Here is a 19,164-nt window from a genome sequence, read left to right on the forward strand (position 1 = left end):
TGATGAGGCGGGTGGTTACAATGTTAATTCATAGGCTCTAGTCAGTTTCTTACTACTCCACGAGATCAGCGTTATCCACTCAAATTGATCATATTGAATGATTTGAACGTTAACGTGCGCACACACACACACACACACACACACACACACCAAAGAAGTAGCCATTCATTGTGCCAATAACCGATTTGGTGAAGAAGAGATTGAATTAAAAGCCCTTACGACATGGCAGACACATGGAATCCACATGCATTTAAAATGACAATTTCAGGCACGTCCATTGTGCAATGGATTCCATTTGTCATGCTAACTCCGCCCCCAAGTGCCGGCCCTTCATCCCAACAGTGGATCTCCATTAGCTGAAACCTCCGGAGGAACATCATGACCTCACCTCGCCCCGAGGCCCTGCTCCAATTTTCATTTAGTTGCAGTGGCCAGACCAAGCCACTTGTCAGTGCTCACATTCACCCAAGCACACAAACGTGTGACACTAAAAATATCTTCAAGAGTGGCAGGAGGAGGAGGGGGAGTATGTTTTGAGAATTACGGGAACAAATCAACGCGTCTCCTGTCTCTTCCTACTGTCATCACATGTTCCAAAATAATAACATCCATGATGCTGCAGGCTACATGCTACCTGCCAAGAATCCCTCGCCTGTCAAATGTTGACGCAGGCGCCCCCAACACACGCAGTACAAGAATACATGATCCAATCGGGGACAGGGCTGCAAATGATTCATTTGCACTTCATTTAAAGTCAGTCACACCAACATCAGACCCACCCGACAAATTCAAAAGCCCCGATGACTGACTTTTCTCTCCCTTGTCCGTGTTTCCCTTCCCTCCCCACTTCCATTTCTTCTTTCCAGCTGTTAAAGCAATTAAATGCTCACAGAGGGTAGACTGCCCACTCTCCCGTTAAGAAAAATACATGCAATAAAAGCCCTCTCTGTGCAGAGCTATTGTGTGATGGCAAGGCCGCCATCTTTAATTACGGCCTACGCCTCCGCCCTTCTCGATGCTGAATAGCGCTGTGCTGTCGCTACAGACGGCCTTTGCTGCAGGATCAGCTTTTTGTAGTTTAGGTTGAGCAAGTAAATAAAATGACTGATGGCGAGGGCCATTCTCAGATCTGATGAACGGCTTGGAAGATAAAATCTGCTGGAAAAATGGCAAAATAGGTGTTAAGATATCTCTATAATACTATAACACTATAATATCGCTCTACTAGTGTCGGAACCACACCGCACCACTTTGTGGCACCTTTTTATTGGGATTACCGGTTGCAGTAGTGGCGCTTATACAATAAGGTATGCTTGTATTTGGTGGAACTTTCACTGGTGGCACCTCACTTACTCCTGAACGTTGCGAATAGAATTGGAAGAAAATCGAACGCACCTTTAAAAGTACCGTTAGTTACGACAGAGAATGGATTCCGTTGTTTGTATTTGTTGTTTTGACATGGTGCCAACACAGCCCTGTGCCATTAATTGGCAAGTTGCATCGTGTGAAGCCGCTACGACGTGGCATCGTGCTTACGACAGCAACCACGACAACAACAAAAAGGAGGTCAATGGCCAACCAAACCTCAATGTCCATTTTGGTGTTCATGTAACTGCCGTTGGTCATCGGTTTTCACGTCGTCTGGAAATTTGTGTGGCATCAGGAAATGAGAGGACTGCCTGTTGTCTGAAGAGCTCCAAAAATAGCACAGGAAAGGCTGTCACTAAAGACTTCTGATGAGAGAGAAAACATCCTCAGGAAAATAAAGAACCCATGGAGACTTTGTTGCAGCATTCTTTGGTTTTGTCCATGACGATGATCGGGTCGAGGCATGCGGTATGTGTACGGTCCGTGTTCCTTCTCACTAGCTTGAAAGCGGGGTACCCTGGAGATTGTGTCCTCGAGAATGTGAGGCATGAAGAGTGGGGACAATGTTGACTACTGTCCCCCAGAGAGAGGCCTTGTTCTCGGCTGAGGCCGGACAAGACGTCAGCCGCACTTTGAATGAATGGATGGATGGATGTAGGATTGGCTGTCTGGATGGATACGCGCTGGACCGCTTGCCCACAGAGCAGGCATGCAAAGGAACCAGGGCAAGTCTGGGGAATGCGAGGCATGAGGTGAGGACAAAGCCGGCAACTGTCCCCCCAGAGCGAGGCCCGGTCCCGGGATAAAGGGCAAAAGGCAGTCAGCTTCTGAGGACGGATGAATAGATGACGAGCAGGCTTGCTGCTTGACAAGAAAGCCATGCAGTGGTTTAGGTCACAATCTCACAGGGGGGGGGGGGCGACTCAAGAACTTCATTAAATCTGCAGATCATTCAGATCATGATGATTCTTCGTCATCCTTTAATAATGGATGGAAGTGTCGCGATCCGATCAGATTCAGCGTTGTCGTAATACAGGGGCTTGACACGTCACTGTTCCAGTCATCACACTTCGGAATCAGAACGGATACCCTTTCGTCCCCCAAATGGTCTGTTCTCAGTAGGACCGACAGGCATATTTAATCTCCTCAGACGAAACACGCTCTTAATAAAATAACGAAAATGGAAAAAATGGTGAAGCTCTAAGTGCGAAGAAGATTATATTGTATACTTTTACGTGTACCTGTTCTGATATTCTGCTAATTTAGTGGCGTTGTATTCATTACTGTCGTCCAGTATTGCGTTCCTTCCGGAAGAGTATTTCTTGCACCAGAATCAACTGCATCAGACACGTGATGTCATGGCCCTCACTCATAAATTCAACTTCGGTTGACATCACATGGAATTATGTTATCTGTCAACGATAGTGCAAGCAATTTCGCAATGGAGACACCTGCAGCATGCATGCTCACTCATAAGCCCTCAGGCAAGCCTCCTTTCACCTTGAGATGCAATTTAGCAAGTGACACATCTTTCAAGATGGCACGCTGAGATCAATTTTCAGTAACAGAGATGACAGGATGCATGGAAAAGAAATCCCCTCTCAGGATTTACCGTATGTCTTTGCGCTATCGATATCTGCGTGGTGGTTGGATCGGAACTCAGAACTAATGATTATCACTGACCTGTAAACACATGGCACATTCTGTAAGAATGACAAATTTAGTTATTCTTATCTGGCACAGAATACATTCCACACACACTTGATGAAGCACTGGAGTCACGGCCGTGTGAGCTGAAGTTGAAAAGTGGTGCAAAAACAGAACTTGGACCAGATCCCGAATTGTAAAATTATTTTGCAAGTAGCTGATTTCCCAGGAGTATGACACATAATTAAAGCAGGAATATTTTGTATTGCTCTAAATCACCTTGAAGGTGCCAATGACTGCACCCAAAGTGAGAAATAATTGATTGGCTGGAAAGGGATTTCGTGCAAATAATTCCAATTCAGAGCATGTCTTTTGTTAAACAACAGTTTCTAGTTGAGTAAGTGGAAGTTGATGTTCCCAGGGATGGTGGCAACATCGCTGGAGCATGACCAAAAAAAAACAAAAAAAACCAAAAAAAAACATTTTCCTTGAGCGGTGAATGGCAGTGCAAACACACGATATGGAAAATAGTTGTGGGACGCCTTATTTGAGAACCAAATACTGTGATGAGGTAAGAATATAGTCTTGCTTAACTCTGGGATGAATTTCTATAACATTTTAGATTTTTTTCCGTGAGAATCTGTGTCACCTGACCCAGTGAGGTCGGCGATATCGGACGATGATGAGTGGGGCTGCCTAATAATATCTGTTGCATCTCATCACAAAGGTGTTTGATGCGCTGCAAAGATTCAAATTCTTCCACACCAATGACGACTTGACTGACCTTTCTTTGGCCACTGGAACACAGTCATGTTGGAGCAGTAATCAGGTCTTCCCCATATTGTTCCCAAAACACTGAAGTCGCAAAACACTTTCGAATGTTTTTCACTATCCTATTTTTGTCTTTTTATTTGGCTTTTTTTTTGTGGTCCCAAAACTCTCAGCTTGAAGTCCTTGCTAAAAAAACAAAACTGTGTGGGGGATGTGAACAAGCCATTTTTCTCTCCACTTGTGGCAGCCGAAAATGGAGACCAATCAGAAAAGTGCAGAATGGCCAATCATCAACGGTAGACTGAGAAATAGCCAATTAGGCCTGTTTGTCCGCGAGGACAAAGGAAGCAATATTGCCGAATGATTGCGCCAGCTACACAAACATGCTCAAATGATACCTTGCTTGTTGCCTTCCAACCCGAGTTTTCCAGGAGTGTCGGATCTTGATTGCAAATGTGACGGCAAGAGAGAGGGCCTCATTATTACACCAAAGCAGTCGACATCTCAAAGGCAGAACCCCCCCCCCCCCCCGCCCCCACAGATATTTTGTTTTCACCAGGGAAATATTGAGTCGCCAGTTCTCAAAACCAACACATGCATGCACACGTACACGCGTGCGCGGACACACAAATGCACGCAAGCGTCTGTAGTCTGGCAATGGTATTTAAGATTTGCTCCTAACGCCAGTTCGCTTAATGAAGCTGTAAATTTGGAACTTGGGAGAAGGAAAGCCTCTCCAGGGCTCCTCTGAGAGCCTCCACAATGATCCAGAGCCGAGCTGGTTAATTAACTGATTGTTTGCTTGGCCGGAAGCCAGCGGGAAACACACATGGCTCGACGGCAAAAGAGATAGAGCGGGGGAAATCAGTCCAGAGAAAGAGTGGACACAAGAGGAAGCAACAAACGGAGAGTTAGCTTGCTAGCAATTTAGTTCATGTCAAGTTGTGTTACCTGCCGACTGTGTAGCTGTCCTCCATTTGCAGCGCATTGTGACAGTCAGTCCAGCTGCACTATAAATGTCAAGTCCGTAGGTATTTGTTTTAACCCCCTTGAGAAAGTAATATGCTACAACAGTCGTCCCCAACCTTTTTTGTGTCACGGACCAGTTGAGATAAGTACATGCTGTTTGTGGACCGGCAGGCTTTTTTAAAAAAAAATCATTGCTTTTAAATTGCCAGTTTTAAAGTACTGATACTGACAACAAAGATGATTAAAGAGATTGTCGCAGATTTTGCACTTCACTCGAGGACTAACACAGACGTTACCAATGAAAACACAAGCTCATGCTCATGTCAAACTTCATTTATTGTGATAGATGCGGTCCTAAAGTCACCATCGTGACTACGCAAGCAGTTCAAGATCGTAAAGCAGTTAGATCTTCTTGCTGGTTCTCTTAAGCACGACGGACCCAGCTGTGGACGTCTAGAAAGAGAGAACGGAAGTAGGTTAAGCAGACAGACAGTTTTACATTTAAAACATCCTTCCACAATCATTCATTGTCGCGCTCGCAACCTCCAGAGAATTTACAATCTCCAATTAACCAAACTGACAGTGCAGGGTTTGCGCAATGGAAGGACAAGCCAGAGTACGTGAAGAAAACCACGTAAGCGCAGAAGCGGAAAAGTCCAGATTTCCCGTGCCAAGATTCAGACATAGAACTTCTTGATCTGGAGAACAAGAACTGTCTGGCCACAGCATGAGCTCACAAAGTTGTCGGTCAGAGATGTCGAGCCGTGTCATGACGTGAATGAGATGAGTGCGATTACCTCAATGAGTTTTCCTCCGCTGATCTCAGAGGTGTGATGGTAGTTGGGGAAGGTAACACTCAGCTTGCCTCCCTCCATGTGCACGGTGGCCTGACAAGCATGCCCCTTGTTAATTATTGAATGCTTCCAGCAACCAATGGGCGAGCCTTTTGCGTCCTACCTTGAACTTCTTTCCTCCGATGGTCTCCATGTCGCATTCCTTGCCAACGGTGAATTTGTTGGTGACCTTGGCGTTTGTGGGATAGATCTGAGTCCAGGAGAAGTCGTTTCCATCCTGGCTCACCTCTGTGATCAGCTTGTAGTCACGGCCCTTCTCGATGATTTCGGCGGGGATACCTGCAGAAAGAGCGAGGCAGAATGCTGGTCGCGGCCCCGCTTTGAGTCAGACGTTTCCCGTCGGGCGTGGACATGAATGCGGCTTTACCGAGGAGCTTGCAAAACTCATCGTAGCCCTCCTGGCTTTCGGTTTCCCATCGTCCGGCGAAGGCCATCTTGGGGAGGGGGGTTGCGTTCGGAGGTGGCGAGGCAAGGTACCGCCGAGACCAAGGCGCCTGACCCTTTATATACCGTCCACCGCTCGGCGCCTCCCAATCATTGCCGAGAATGATGACTGCAGAATGCAGGGCCGTTTATGGAGCAAAATGCTGACAGCAGGGCGAGCTGGTGGCTCACCGCTCGGTCAATGAACTCTCTTGCAACGCCCCATTGTCACAGGCTGCGGTTTGATCCCGGGGATTGTGACATCAGATCAGTCTTTGTTTGAAACGATTTTTTTTTCTTTTCTTGAAAGCAGCTTCTTATCTCCACAACGGAAAGTTTGTTGTCTCGTAAAGTGGATTTCTTGAAACTAGGATACATTTTCAAATGTACATAGAAGAGACACTTTTTGACTTCAGTTCACTTAAAAGTCCTTCACGCAACCATCTATTCTCATCGGCAAACATTTAGAATGTGCAACATCCGTTTGGCAGAGTTTGTGGCCCTGGCCTATCTGTGAGTGTTGACTGGCGACCAGTGCGGGGTGTCATTCAGCCCTCAGGCATGGTCGGCTGTGACCCGGCTGCCCGCAGTCCTGAACAGGATCAGCGGGCTAGAAAACGGCTCGATTGAAAACATTGATCGCATAAAAGGTGACTTCTTGACTTGAAGCCGCCGAGGCTCGCATTTGTGACAAGCGGCCAATTTCGAGCTGCAGCATTCAGATTCCGTCCCTCACTAGACTGCCATTTCGAAGACCGATGAGTGTTTCTCAAGCGTGACAAGTCACTGTGGCCTTGAAGCGCTTTATTGATACATAAAACATCACGTTGAGCAACATCTAATAAAAAACACAAACTATCTTTATCTCTCTCGCTCTCGCTGGCTTTTTTGATCTTACGCACACTCCGAAGCAGGAAACCAGTGTTTTAAAGTGCATTCAAAAGAACATCCACCTGAGTTTTTCCATGAACCGATGAATGCCCTGGTGTTCTAGGGGGTCATGAAAATGCTTTGCAAGACACCATAACTTTCTTGCCGCTGACTGAAAGGGGTTCACTTCCTTATGGACCATTACAAATTTGCTGAATGTTAGAGATGGTGTCAAATTTATTTCTTGCTTCTTTCATAAAGACCAATTATAACTTAATTCCATGTCAATATCGATTTTTTTCTCTTTCATTCATGTGGACGTACAGTATATATGCGAAGTGGTTCCCAACTTTTTTCTTTTTTTTTTGGTCACAGACCAGTTGCCACAAGTACATGTGGTCGCGGACCGGTAACCATTTTTTTAACATTGCCAGTTTTAAAGCACTGGTACTGACAACAAAGATAGGTAATGATGTTTCATTACCTTTTGTGAACATCGATTTTTATAAATCATTTGAAACAGATTTTTCTTGGTTTGTTTAAAAAAAAAAAAAAAGTAAAAATATTTTGGGAAAATGAATCAAGGGGCAACCCAGTGTTGTCGTGCACTCATCGGACATTGGTGCAAGCAGCATGTGTTCAAATCCCACTCAGTGAGGCTATGATAGGCGGGAGGTAAAATGTCCTCCAATGGGGGGTTCGGTTTAGGTTTTAGGTCATGATTAATATGATTTCTTTTAATGCAAAGTGAGTTGGCTTCAACGGTACATAAACCCGTGCCCCACCCTTCATTCTTCCAAGGTCAAAACAAATCTTACTTTCCACATAAATGGCGACCAAAGTCCTGTTGCAAAGCGTTATAATCCTGAAGTTACTCTTGAAAAGTGCTGCCCCCTTGAAACTTTCTGCCGACGAGGCAATCAGTAACACGAACATCGAGGCTGTTCCCGAATGTCCAATCACATGCTGATGAAGTCACGCTCCGCTCTCCGCTCTCCTCCCCTCTCGTCTTTGATGTTAGGCAGCTTTGCACCGAGTGGAGGAGAAAACGAAGTTGACAAAGAGATGAGGAGAAGGCAAGAATGTGAACAAAATGAACAAGAAGTTCAAGAAGAACAAAAGATGGGCGAAGAGGGACGGGGAGATGCTCAGGAAAGATACATATAGATCCCTTTTATCTGCAGCTCTAAAGGGGGCGGGTTATGATGGAGGAATTAAAAGAAGGGATGCCTTGAAATGCAAATGAATCGGCTGCTAATCAAAGCAATAAGATTAGCCTTCCAAATTGAGAAGAAAGGCGCCATTATCTAGGCCGAGTGTCATGTTTAATAACGTGGAACGGCATGGTAATTCACCACTGATGCAACTGGAGCCCTCCGGTGTGTGCTTGTGCAGGAGAGGTGGGGATGCTTTGCGTGTGCGTGTGCAAAAAGGAAGACGCAGAAGACAAAACACAGTAAAATGTGTCCAAGTGCACAACTGTGCGACCGTAGCGATTTTCTGTGGATGTGACTTGGTCAAGTTTTGTGCGAGTCTGCAATACAAAGATTGGCAGTGGTGATTATTTGATAGTCTGAGTTTAGTAATAATGTAATCCATCTCTCTGTCACTCTCTCTCTCTGTCTCAAATCTTACAGTACAGTGTTGGGGTTAGGGTTAGGGTTAGGGTTAGGATAAGGTTTGGGGTAAAAAGCAGAATTAGGATCATATTAAAAAGCAGAATTGGGATCATATTAACTCATTCAGTACCAGCCAATTCTGGACCAAGTCTCAAATGACGTTTAATAACGTCTTTGGGAGTGAATGAGTTAATTTTTTCATCTTTTCATAATGCCCCAATGTCCAGTCATCCCTCCATGCATTGCCCAAAAAACACCAGACAAAGTTAGCCCAGGCCACAGCAGAACCAAGCAGATAAACATAAAATCAGTGTCAAAATAGCTCGAAATTCAAGCCAGGCAACCTGAAATGCTATGAGAGTACTCGTAATTTGACCGCGACAATTGAGGGCTGAAAAGACTTCAGATGGCTGCACCTTTCACTTTGAAAGGCTGACAGGGAGAGCTGTCTCCGTTTCACAGGCAACGAGCCTGTATATCCATTAAAGGCCGAGACAGAAATAGGCCACAGAAGCTGCCAACAGTGAGCATTCTGCTGTTGTTATCGCTACCGTTTCTCAATCCGTCCTGACAGTCCTCCTCCTCTTCTTTGAGGAAGGAAACAGCAGTCACTGGTAAGCGTGACGCCCTCCCTCTTTCGGGCCCGCCTCCGCCCCCTCAGCCAAGGAGCCAAATTATGCCGACATTAATATTGCATATTACACACGACTCACAGAGAAACCACGTGTGGATCAGCCCTTTGTCTTCATGTCAAGTGAAATACGGTCGCCAATCATCAGAGATGGAGCGTGAGCCAGCGAGAGGAGCGTTGACGGCAGGAAGGGAGGGCGGCAAGGGGTGACGGCTGGAGGCTTGAGGAAAGGATACATGGAAGGAGGAGGAGGGGGAGGAGGGCGCCTTGGAGACAAGTGGGCTCTTAAGGGCTAAAATAATGGATGATGAGATGAGAGGAAGCACGGGTGAAATAAAAGTGAGATAAGAGAGGAGAGCGACGAGGAGTCGTCCAACGCGACGTGCAGTGGACTCGTCCAACTGGCTCATTCATATGGGCGACCCTTTGGAAAAACATTGCATGACCACGGTTGAAAATATGAAAATGAGTCTGGTTATAATGTGTCAACATTAACGTACAACAATAACGACTCGAGTACTTTCTATTTCTGTCCCGAGTGCCCCCCCCCCCCCATATTTCATTAAAATTTGGAAAGTCAACCAGGGCGTTCTTATAAACGTTAATGTTTGACAGCAGACAGTCAGGTGACTGCTATCCAGGCTCCCTCGAGCATCACGGATTGGCTATTATGAACAGACATGCGTGAACAAAGTTCTTACTCGGACATACGCACACACAAAAAAAAGGAGCCTAACAGTTTGACCTTGGAAACAGACAATCGAGTGAGTTTGACTTTGGACCTGAAATTATAGCTTTTCAAAAAAAAAAAAAATCAATAAATGAACATAATTAGCTTTAGCTTTCACGAGCAGTCCATAAACAGGAACCCCCCAAAAAAGGTTGGTGTTTAGCCACCAAAACCCCCACATACAGGACAGATAGCTAGCTAGCTAAATAGATAGATATCTAGATAGCTATATAGTGGCCATGAACTCATTTCAACTGACTTCAACATAAGCAGTAGTTTGGCAAATATTGAACAATAAATTGGATTGGCGGCATTAAATCAGGATGCACAAACTGTTGAACTCTTGACCATCTATTTGATTATATAATTAATCCGTGTTTTCATAACGTACAATATTATCGAGTGACTCATTAAAAAAAATACAAACTATTGTTTATTCGGGGTGGGAGGGAGGGGGGTGGAATGTATTAATGTCATATCCGTACATTACAATGGAGAAGATGCTTTGTGATATGAACAAATTAAATGCATATCGGGAGACACCACTGTATTTTGCACCTCCACATCATTAATTTGAAATAATACCCCCCCGCCCCAAAAATAAACACCTTCAAGAGATTATATTAGGGGCCAGGCACGCACATACACTTGGGAATGAGCAAGTAACAGGTTGGCAGAGTGATTAACAGTCGTTCATCCGTGGTCGAGTGTGCCCCCGACGTACTGAGATTGCCGCAGCCTCTTATTCACCCTCATCGTACGAACCAACACGGTGGCTCACCTTCGAGCGCACTTGGCGGCCTCTTATTGCCAAACCTCTTTCGCTCTCTGCAATTATGTCTGCGTGCGCGTGTGTATGTCCCGGTTGAAAAGTGTTTTTGTCTCTCTCCCCCTCTCTTGTTCGCAGTGGCAGCTTGCAAAGCACTTCTCTCACCTCACTCAAACCTGATTATTAATTATAGCCTGTCTGTTTCTGACCAAACGCTGTTGCCACAGAGACAGACACAACATCATTCATTAACTCATTTACTCCCAAAGACGTTTTTAAACGTCTTTTCAGACTTGGTCTAGAATTGGCTGGTACTGAATGAGTTAAGCTGCGCCATCCCAGAAAACAAAAAGTTCCTCCAGATGTGCCTCAGTGAACATTTTCACGGACATCGCCTGGAGTTCAAGTGTTCTTGCTTAGGTCACTTGGTTGCTATCACAAGAAAAGTAAGGCAACGCATTAAAACGAACCCCGACATCTGGCTACAAAAGCGATCCAAGCGAGGGCATTGGAAAGTCACTCATGCCTGAGTTGCACGGAGGCACTCAGCGCTGATCAGCCTGGAGTGGCGCCTGCAGCAAGGCTCTCTTGAAAAGGACCTTCTTTGTGCTTGTGTGTGTGTGTGTGTGTGTGTGTGTGTGTGTGGACCACGAAGACACGTGATCAGATGACAAAGATATTATCCAAATAGTGGAAAATATAGCTCATAATGTTGCATAGATGTGTGCTGTGAAATATTTCCATTGGCCATACGCGGTGTACCCTACATACTGGGTGCATTATAATTTATCATTATGATGTATATCGGTGCTCCCAATTTTCTGTCCTATTAGTCAAACAGTAAAGAACATTTCCTAACAACAACAACAACAACAACAAACTGAAAAAAGTGACAGCATACATGTTATGTTTCGGTCTGGTTACGTTTGGTTTTGGTTCCTCATGTGGCCTTTTTTCACCACCTGTTCTCGTTGTCAGTGTTCCTCGTGTGTAACCAATTAGCTCCCTCAACCCTTTGTGTCTTGTCCAGGTGTTTCTCATTGTCTCGTCACTGAGCTTGTATTTGGTTCCCTGAGTTTCTGTCAGTGTTCGTTGGGTCATTGTGAGCTGTGAGTATGTGAGCATGTTTTGTTTCCTGTTATAGTTTGGTTTGATACTTGTGATTTCCAGGCATTTTTTGAGTACTTCAACTTAGTGTTGTTTTCCATTGTACTCCTGTGTGTATTTTTTGTTAAATACATTTTGATCAATCCACCCTGCTCCTCCCTGCCTCCCTGCTTTTTGGGGTCCTACAACTACCATCACGCAGAACGTGACAATACCTCCGTTTTTCAGTTGAGATTTTTGCCTAATGCTAATAAGCACTCTGCTACAAACAAAGAAGGCGCACAATTAATAAAGACACTTGTAAACACAATCGGATGGCCTTCCAATTAGTTTGAATTTAAACAGAAGAACATTCAGATGTAAATTTGAAAAAGACGCATAAAAAATATCGGGATTTGACTTGAAGATGCTGCTCATTACAGTACAGTACATAAAAGATTCCCTGGACAAAAGATACAAAACAAAAAAAAAATCCTGAAGCGTGACAACACGTGATAGTACTGCCATCTAGTGGTTATCTCTCCTATCGCACGCTATCGCCCCTCTTTTTTAAGACAGCCTGCAATATCATTAGACACGAGCTTTTCGGAAAGAACACAAACACAATGAGTGGCTTTTATTGTGTTAGGACTGTACACCTTCTGCTGAGAAACCATTTAATCATCAATTCTTTTCGTAATTCCTAGTCATTCCAAAATAGACACAATGATGTATGCGGTTGCCTGTGATGAGACGCCCGACCAGCGGGTGGTTTCATGTGCTCACGAAACTCTGAGAAATGATCCCTCTCTCAAAGCAACTGACTCAAGTGGTTCGATGCCTCTCGAAGCTTCATCTCACCATCGCAAGTGACGGTCGTAGGTGAGGTTTCGGAATGTAGAACAACCGGTAAATCAAGAGCATCGCCTTTGGTCTCCTCTGATTCTCATTCCAACCGATTCACACTCGGCACGAGTTCAAGATCGCGCCTTGATGAATCTGACACAATATCACATCATCGGCAAAGACGGAGACGTCGCCAAACAGAAACTGTCAATGCCTCGGCTGTGCAGATAAATTCCGTCTGTCAAGAGACTCGGCGTCAAGGGCAACCCGAGTGCAGTCCAACACTCACTGGAAGCTAATCCCGCCTGCTACCGGCAATGTCGATCAAACTCTTACACATAGAGTGCCCCGACAAACGGTATAAAGTCACACAACGATATGGGCTTCCCCGCGCAACCCCCTGGGCTCGCTCTCGTTCTCCAAGTCAATGTAGACTGGCTGGACAAACTCCCATGCGGGCTTCAGGAACCTCATATGGATGCAGAGCTGGTTCACTCTTTTGTGGCCAGGACAACAAAAAAAAAAAATAATCCAGCCTAGACTGTTTTTGATTTGTAATTTGATGAGAAGGACAAACATAAGCCATTCTGACCCCCTCTCCGTTTACACACGACACGGACCAAGGAACAAACGAAAACACAATTGTCACACAGAGAGCAGACCGATTGCCGAGTCCTGCGCACATCTGTGGAAGCCAAACCAGAACTCAAACCAAAAGCCCCAGCCGATTACCAACCGCGAGGAGGTCGACAGCCAGAAAAGATCAGCCAAGCCTTGAGCATCCCTGGCCGTGCCTGTAAATGTTTTTTTTTTCCAAAACGGGTTGATGACAAAGCAACTCCTTTCAAATGGCAGAAAAAATAGCTCGCCATCTAATTTGAAGAAGCATACTGGGGTCCACTGAAAATTTGTCCTCGGAGACATGTGAGACTTGATGCCTATTGATCTGTTGATTAATCATTGGGACAAATAATGAGCGTGATCAGTGTCTTCGCATCAATGAATGTTGCTCATCGGAATATGATTCCAAGTCATTTGTTATTTCAGAAGTGTATATGATGCCGGTCGCCCCGGGCACGAGTCAGAACCGCAGCAGGTCGGTGAGCCCTGCTCTCGAGGCTTCCTCTCAGAGATGTCATCGGCAAATCTGAAGGCTTCTCATACCACTCATGCATGTACACAGATCAGATCCAGATTAAATGTTCTCTTTTCTTTGAGAGAATACAAAGATCATATATGCGAGCGCAATGCATGATGGTGTGGAATTATCGGCGCATGGCTCCCAGCGTTTTTGAAATGCATCACGTTTCAAAAGTGTCAGGCGAAGTTAAAACACAGACACGTTTTGTCAGTGTTGAACACAAACGTTTATTGGCTTTGCCTCTTTCACCTCAGACCACATCTCTGTTGACTTTGTATGTCCAATTCTGTGAATCGTTGATGCCCAAAAGAACAAGCAGATGCACTACAAAACATTTTGTCCTTTGCGGAGAGTTTTTCGACATGCCGGAATATAATTTGAGCCGACAGCTGAAATGAACCGTTGGGTGATACGCTCAGTCTCGCTGGTTCTCCCCTTAATGCAAATATCAAAGTCCTTTTTTCTTACATCTTACATTTCCTTCGGTCGTTGGTCCTTGATGTGAGGTAGCTATGGTAGTAAAAATGACAGAAGAGTGCGGTGAGGCTGAGAGCGTAGGCAAACACAATCAAGTTCAAGGCGTCAGGGTAGTTACAATCGGCGAACAAGTTGTAAACGGTGTGAATGGTTACCACCAAAAACTGAAGCTGTGAAGAGAGAGAGAAAACAGGCGTGAGATCACAACAAAAGTCAAATGGGATTCTTATCAATACACACCATCTATCTATCTAATCTAATCCATCTATCTATCTAGCTAGCTAACTAGCAACAGCAGTCAGTATTCTAAAGGAAAACAGATGGTCCCAGAGTCAGTGGAGGAGCTGAGCTCCAACTGTGACTACCGGAACAATGAACAACTGCTTGGGAGTTCGACACACACCGAGCTTCATGACAAACTGTTCACATCCTGACCACAAAGACACTTGCTTTGCATAGGGGCTGATAAAGGGATGCCTCCCTGAGTGAAAAATAGCTACTTGGAACGAGTGACCATGTTTCCTGTGTGCAGACAACATCAATCATCCTAAACGATTGGATCTGATGTTGATTCAAGGAGCAAGTACTGTCCCCTCGCTTTTCGCGATTCCTGCACAATGTAAAATGCCGTGCTTTCCGCTACATCTAGGTTGTGATCCGGCTATTCTACCATAACAACTGTTAGCAATTTAGCATTGAAGCTATTTTCTGTCATAACCCTACCTGGCCACAGCACACAAAGTTAAATCCTTAATGATCTGTTTTTGTGTTTTCACGATGCGACCTTGCGATATGTGAGCGGACAGACTGAAAGCGTCACTAGAAATGTAACACTTTTTTTTTTTTTGATGAGGCCAAAGTTCAGAATAGAGTTTACTCAGTTTACTGATCGAGGCCAACCAATTTCCTCCAGTTAATTTAGTAGCCTGCCACTGTGACGCCACAATAAAAAACAAAACAAATCATAGTCGAAATCATAATGTTTGAAAAGCAGACGGCGGAATGCACACAAGGACATGAATACGAACCAGCTGTAGGATGGTGAGGTAGTTTTTCCACCAAAGATATTTGGTCATACTCGGTCCAAAGGCCGCGAGACCATAGTAGAAATACATCACCACATGAATCAGAGAGTTGACCAGGCCACTCATGAATGCTTTGGACACACATACGACATAAGGAGTACACACGTGTGTCCTCTTAAAGTGATGTCAGCTTTTGTGTGCAGGCACTCACATTGGCCACCCGGCGTGTACTTTAAGCCCAGCCAGCAGTTCAAGATCATGGTGCTGTGGTGGTAGACATGGAGGAAGGTCAACTGGCTGTTCTTTTTCCTCAGGATGAAAAACATCTGATTGACACAAATAGACAACATCGGTTTGCACGAATCGACAACAGGTTCCCTTCATTTAATTGTGGTCAAAACATGCCGGAACCAGAAACGATCATCCGACTGTCATACTTACCGTGTCACAGAACTCGATGTATTTGGAGAAGTAAAAGAGCCAGCACACGCTGGCCATCTGCACAAGGTCAGACACGTTTTGAGTTCATGAGGATTAGTCTGTTGTCAATTTGTTGAACGATAAATAAGCAAGACCGTTCCAAAGCCTTCATCTGATGACTTGGGAGAGTGGTGTGGTACGTAGGGGAGCGTATTACCCTCAAGGCCAGCGGACTGTTGCTGTAGTCGACGGGCTGGCACAGCAGACTATAATTCGCCATCCAGGAAGAGACTGTAAACTGTAAAGACAGAATTTGCCCTTCAGTTACGACACTAACATCAAGGCAAAAGGACAGTTACAAAGCTTTCAATAGCATGGCAGACGAGGTGTCAATCATTTCTTGTGCACTTGCGGGCACACCCCGCAGCCTTGCCTCGTTACCTCAGAAAAGCACCCGAATCGTAATGGAGTGTTCCTGCTGGGTTCAAGTTTCCTGACCGGCACAAATCCGGAGCGTTCTAAATCCACGCAGAGGCACGCTGGTAATTTCCAAGATGTGCACAAGGCGGCGGCGTATTGAAAGGATGGTTTGCGCCATTGTGGACCTCATTCACCGGCAATCAAACTGGTTGCCCTCATCCCTTTGAATGTGACACATTCGTTTGTTGTCCCTATCTTTTGCGCCACAACGGCCTACGTTAGCATCTTCGTTGAGGATCAAGAATACAGAGAGAGGCGGCGTCACGTATTTAGTACCTCGTAGAACATGTAGGCGGACAGGCAGACCATCGTGAAATTGTAAGCTATCAAGACAAGTTTGAGGTTGACGGGCTCCTTCTTTGCCATCAGCTTTGGTCCGACCCGAACCATGAACAGGTAGCACAGAATTATCCAGCAGACAGGTACAGGGGAGTACACCAGCGGCCAGTTTTCAATCCTCTTATCTAGACAGAGAAAAAGGCCAACATTTCCTCACAACATATTTTGTGATAAAATGTAAAAACAGTGAAAGCATACCTCCATTGTCCAGAATATCCTGGTAATATATCGAGGCTCTTTGCCAAACGGTGAGCTCCTGAAAACCCTGAATTTGAAGAGAAACCACGTTGACATGGTGTGACAAAACAAGCAAGCAATTCACAAGAAGAAATGAATGAGGAAAAAATAAATATTTAGCATAAAACGTCCGAGGCAACACACAATATGGTTTTAGATCATCTCTTGCATGCTCTTTTCTCTCGGCTTGTATCTCATTTGGTGAAATCTGGACTATACCGCCTAAACTGGTCGAGAGTCTACCGGTCAAATTATAGACAATCATGTAGTAGGTGATTGTTAACTTTCCCGTCGGCAGCCATAAAATGTTGTAAAATGCCTGTACCTAATCTTACACTGCATAATAGATCAAGAATGATTCTGGCACAAATTGAACAATTAATTAATGACAATAAAACATAAGGTGACGGTTTAAGAAAAGTAGGAGAGCATCCTCAGGCAACCTGCGACGGTTAAGACGGAGGCCAAATGTGTAGCCTGGCTTCCCAAAGTCATCGCTGGAGAGTTTTCAATGGAGCACGCATACACCTGACTATATCCTGAGCTGCCATCAAATCTTCATTTCATTCATTTTGAGGCTTTTACTATTTCGAGTGAAGCAAGAGGAACCTACCTCCATTCAGGTGGCGACTGTTGTGCTTTTTTTTTCCCTCTTCAGGTCCAGCGACAGTCAAACTCACGTTCCATTTCCAATGTCTGCATCCGTACTGTGGGAATCCAACTTCTCATTGAAGCATTTCCTGTTTTGCAACAATAATCTTGACACATTGCCTCCTAGCGACAGGTCGAGCTCGCCAGCTTTCAACTGTTCCAATTGAAGGTGGAGATGTAAAAAAAAAAAGATCATTTCATCCACACTTCACAGACCATACTAAAGATCTTTGTACTAGAACATTCTATATATATGTTTTAAATAGTGCACCAAACCTGACATACTTGTGACAACGCAAAGTGCATTAATGGGGAAGGCGTGGAAATGTATTTTCACATAAAAGAGAAATAGCATGCGATCCAGTGCACGCAGCAATAATGTTGAATGGAAGTCTGCAATACTGGATACTTTTTACAATGACACCACCAGTGGTAATTTACTTGTGCATTTTAAACATACTTGGTCAATCAAAATGACTCGGAATCTGAATGTCACTCATTGCTGATCCAAAATGAAGGATTTGTAATCAATCAGACTGTTCTATCGATTAATCTATCTATCAATCTTGCACAAGACATTCGACAAACTTCGAAAAGTAACATCAAATGCTACCTGTGAAGTAGGTGGAAAAACTTGATATGAGTAAGCAAACCGCCCATACAGGAATGTCCCGCCCATTGTCGTACATGCCAGATTCATCACATCACAATGAGGTATTAAAGACTCACTTTTGAAATTACAACGGCTAGAATATGCCTTTCGTTGAAAGGCGGATGTAACAGACCAAGACCCAGAGTGCAAAAGGTCCTTTGGAACTCTACCCTGAATCTAACGGGATGTCCGCCATTTTTATCTGACGCTCTTGAGAGCCGCAGTCCTGCTTGTTTTCGAACTTTCAGCTCATCAGCCAGCTCTGTAAAAACCTGATAAAGATCCTGATCATTTGAATCCGATGTGTTGGAAGGGGCAGTTTCTAAAACAAGCAAGACAGCGTCTCTCTCGGCCCGGAGTTGCCTCCCCCCCGTCCGACAGGGTTAGCCAGTTATACCTGATATTTTCTCGAAAGAGTGTTAAGGCTTTCAGGATTTTGAAACCCGACATTTGTGATGTATCGCGTACCGCTACTGCCGTTGCGACACACTGTTGGACAAGAAAGCAAAGTTGTTTTTGAAGGTCTATTAGTGCACACAAACTCATCAAAAAAAAAACAACAAACCCCACACATTTTCCATTTTCAAATATTTCCAATTCCAAAATGCCAGTACCAGAAATTGGCCCGGGCTGTGTGGGGTCCTTCGGCTCACAGCTCTCATTTTAAGTGTATTTTATTTCCTTTGTTGTACGTATTTTCAATTAAATAAAGCAAATCATTTATTACGGATTTATTATAAATTAATGGTTACTGTATTGCTTTGATATTTACCAGCGCGGTCACTCGTATGCGCCATTTTGTTTTCCTGTTCGCAATGCATTGTGGTCTACATGAACTTGACGCGTGACCCTTGATGCTCACCCACTACTTTTCCAAATGTGTTGTTGGTAATTTTGAGTGCATTAAATTTTTTTCTCTCGGACATTTGGACACCACTGCAAAATGGGGTGACCCCTTAATCGTGAGTGGAAAGAGTGTGGACATTTGGAAATATGAGTCACATGACGTTAGTACAGCTGGCGTTATTATGATGATGATGATGATGAAAGCTGACCAATAAAACTTGAGGCCATAAGTCACCCTTATCTCCGCCCATTTAAAACACATTAAGAATTCAGAATTAAGCACATATTCTAATCAAAAACAAACCTATAGATC

At 44.6% G+C, this 19,164-nt stretch overlaps 2 protein-coding genes across 2 annotated transcripts; both read right to left on the reverse strand.

Annotated features, from left to right (window-relative positions):
• Positions 1-5,073: 5,073 nt before the first annotated feature.
• LOC147194893 (gastrotropin-like) lies at positions 5,074-6,214 on the reverse strand. Its single transcript, XM_086129260.1, has 4 exons — positions 5,977-6,214; positions 5,713-5,888; positions 5,553-5,642; positions 5,074-5,208 (listed from the first exon to the last, which is right to left on the reverse strand). The coding sequence occupies exons 1-4, from the start codon at positions 6,041-6,043 to the stop codon at positions 5,158-5,160; spliced, it is 384 nt and encodes a 127-aa protein (XP_085985386.1). The 5' UTR covers positions 6,044-6,214; the 3' UTR covers positions 5,074-5,157.
• Positions 6,215-13,926: 7,712 nt separating this feature from the next.
• elovl8a (ELOVL fatty acid elongase 8a) lies at positions 13,927-18,354 on the reverse strand. Its single transcript, XM_086130143.1, has 8 exons — positions 17,316-18,354; positions 16,664-16,730; positions 16,403-16,590; positions 15,864-15,944; positions 15,668-15,724; positions 15,438-15,552; positions 15,230-15,357; positions 13,927-14,371 (listed from the first exon to the last, which is right to left on the reverse strand). The coding sequence occupies exons 1-8, from the start codon at positions 17,319-17,321 to the stop codon at positions 14,189-14,191; spliced, it is 825 nt and encodes a 274-aa protein (XP_085986269.1). The 5' UTR covers positions 17,322-18,354; the 3' UTR covers positions 13,927-14,188.
• Positions 18,355-19,164: the final 810 nt, after the last annotated feature.

This window comes from Hippocampus guttulatus, chromosome 14 (genome assembly GCF_054856545.1).
Source record: "Hippocampus guttulatus isolate MCC_2025c chromosome 14, RoL_Hgut_1.0, whole genome shotgun sequence".
NCBI lineage: Eukaryota > Metazoa > Chordata > Actinopteri > Syngnathiformes > Syngnathidae > Hippocampus > Hippocampus guttulatus.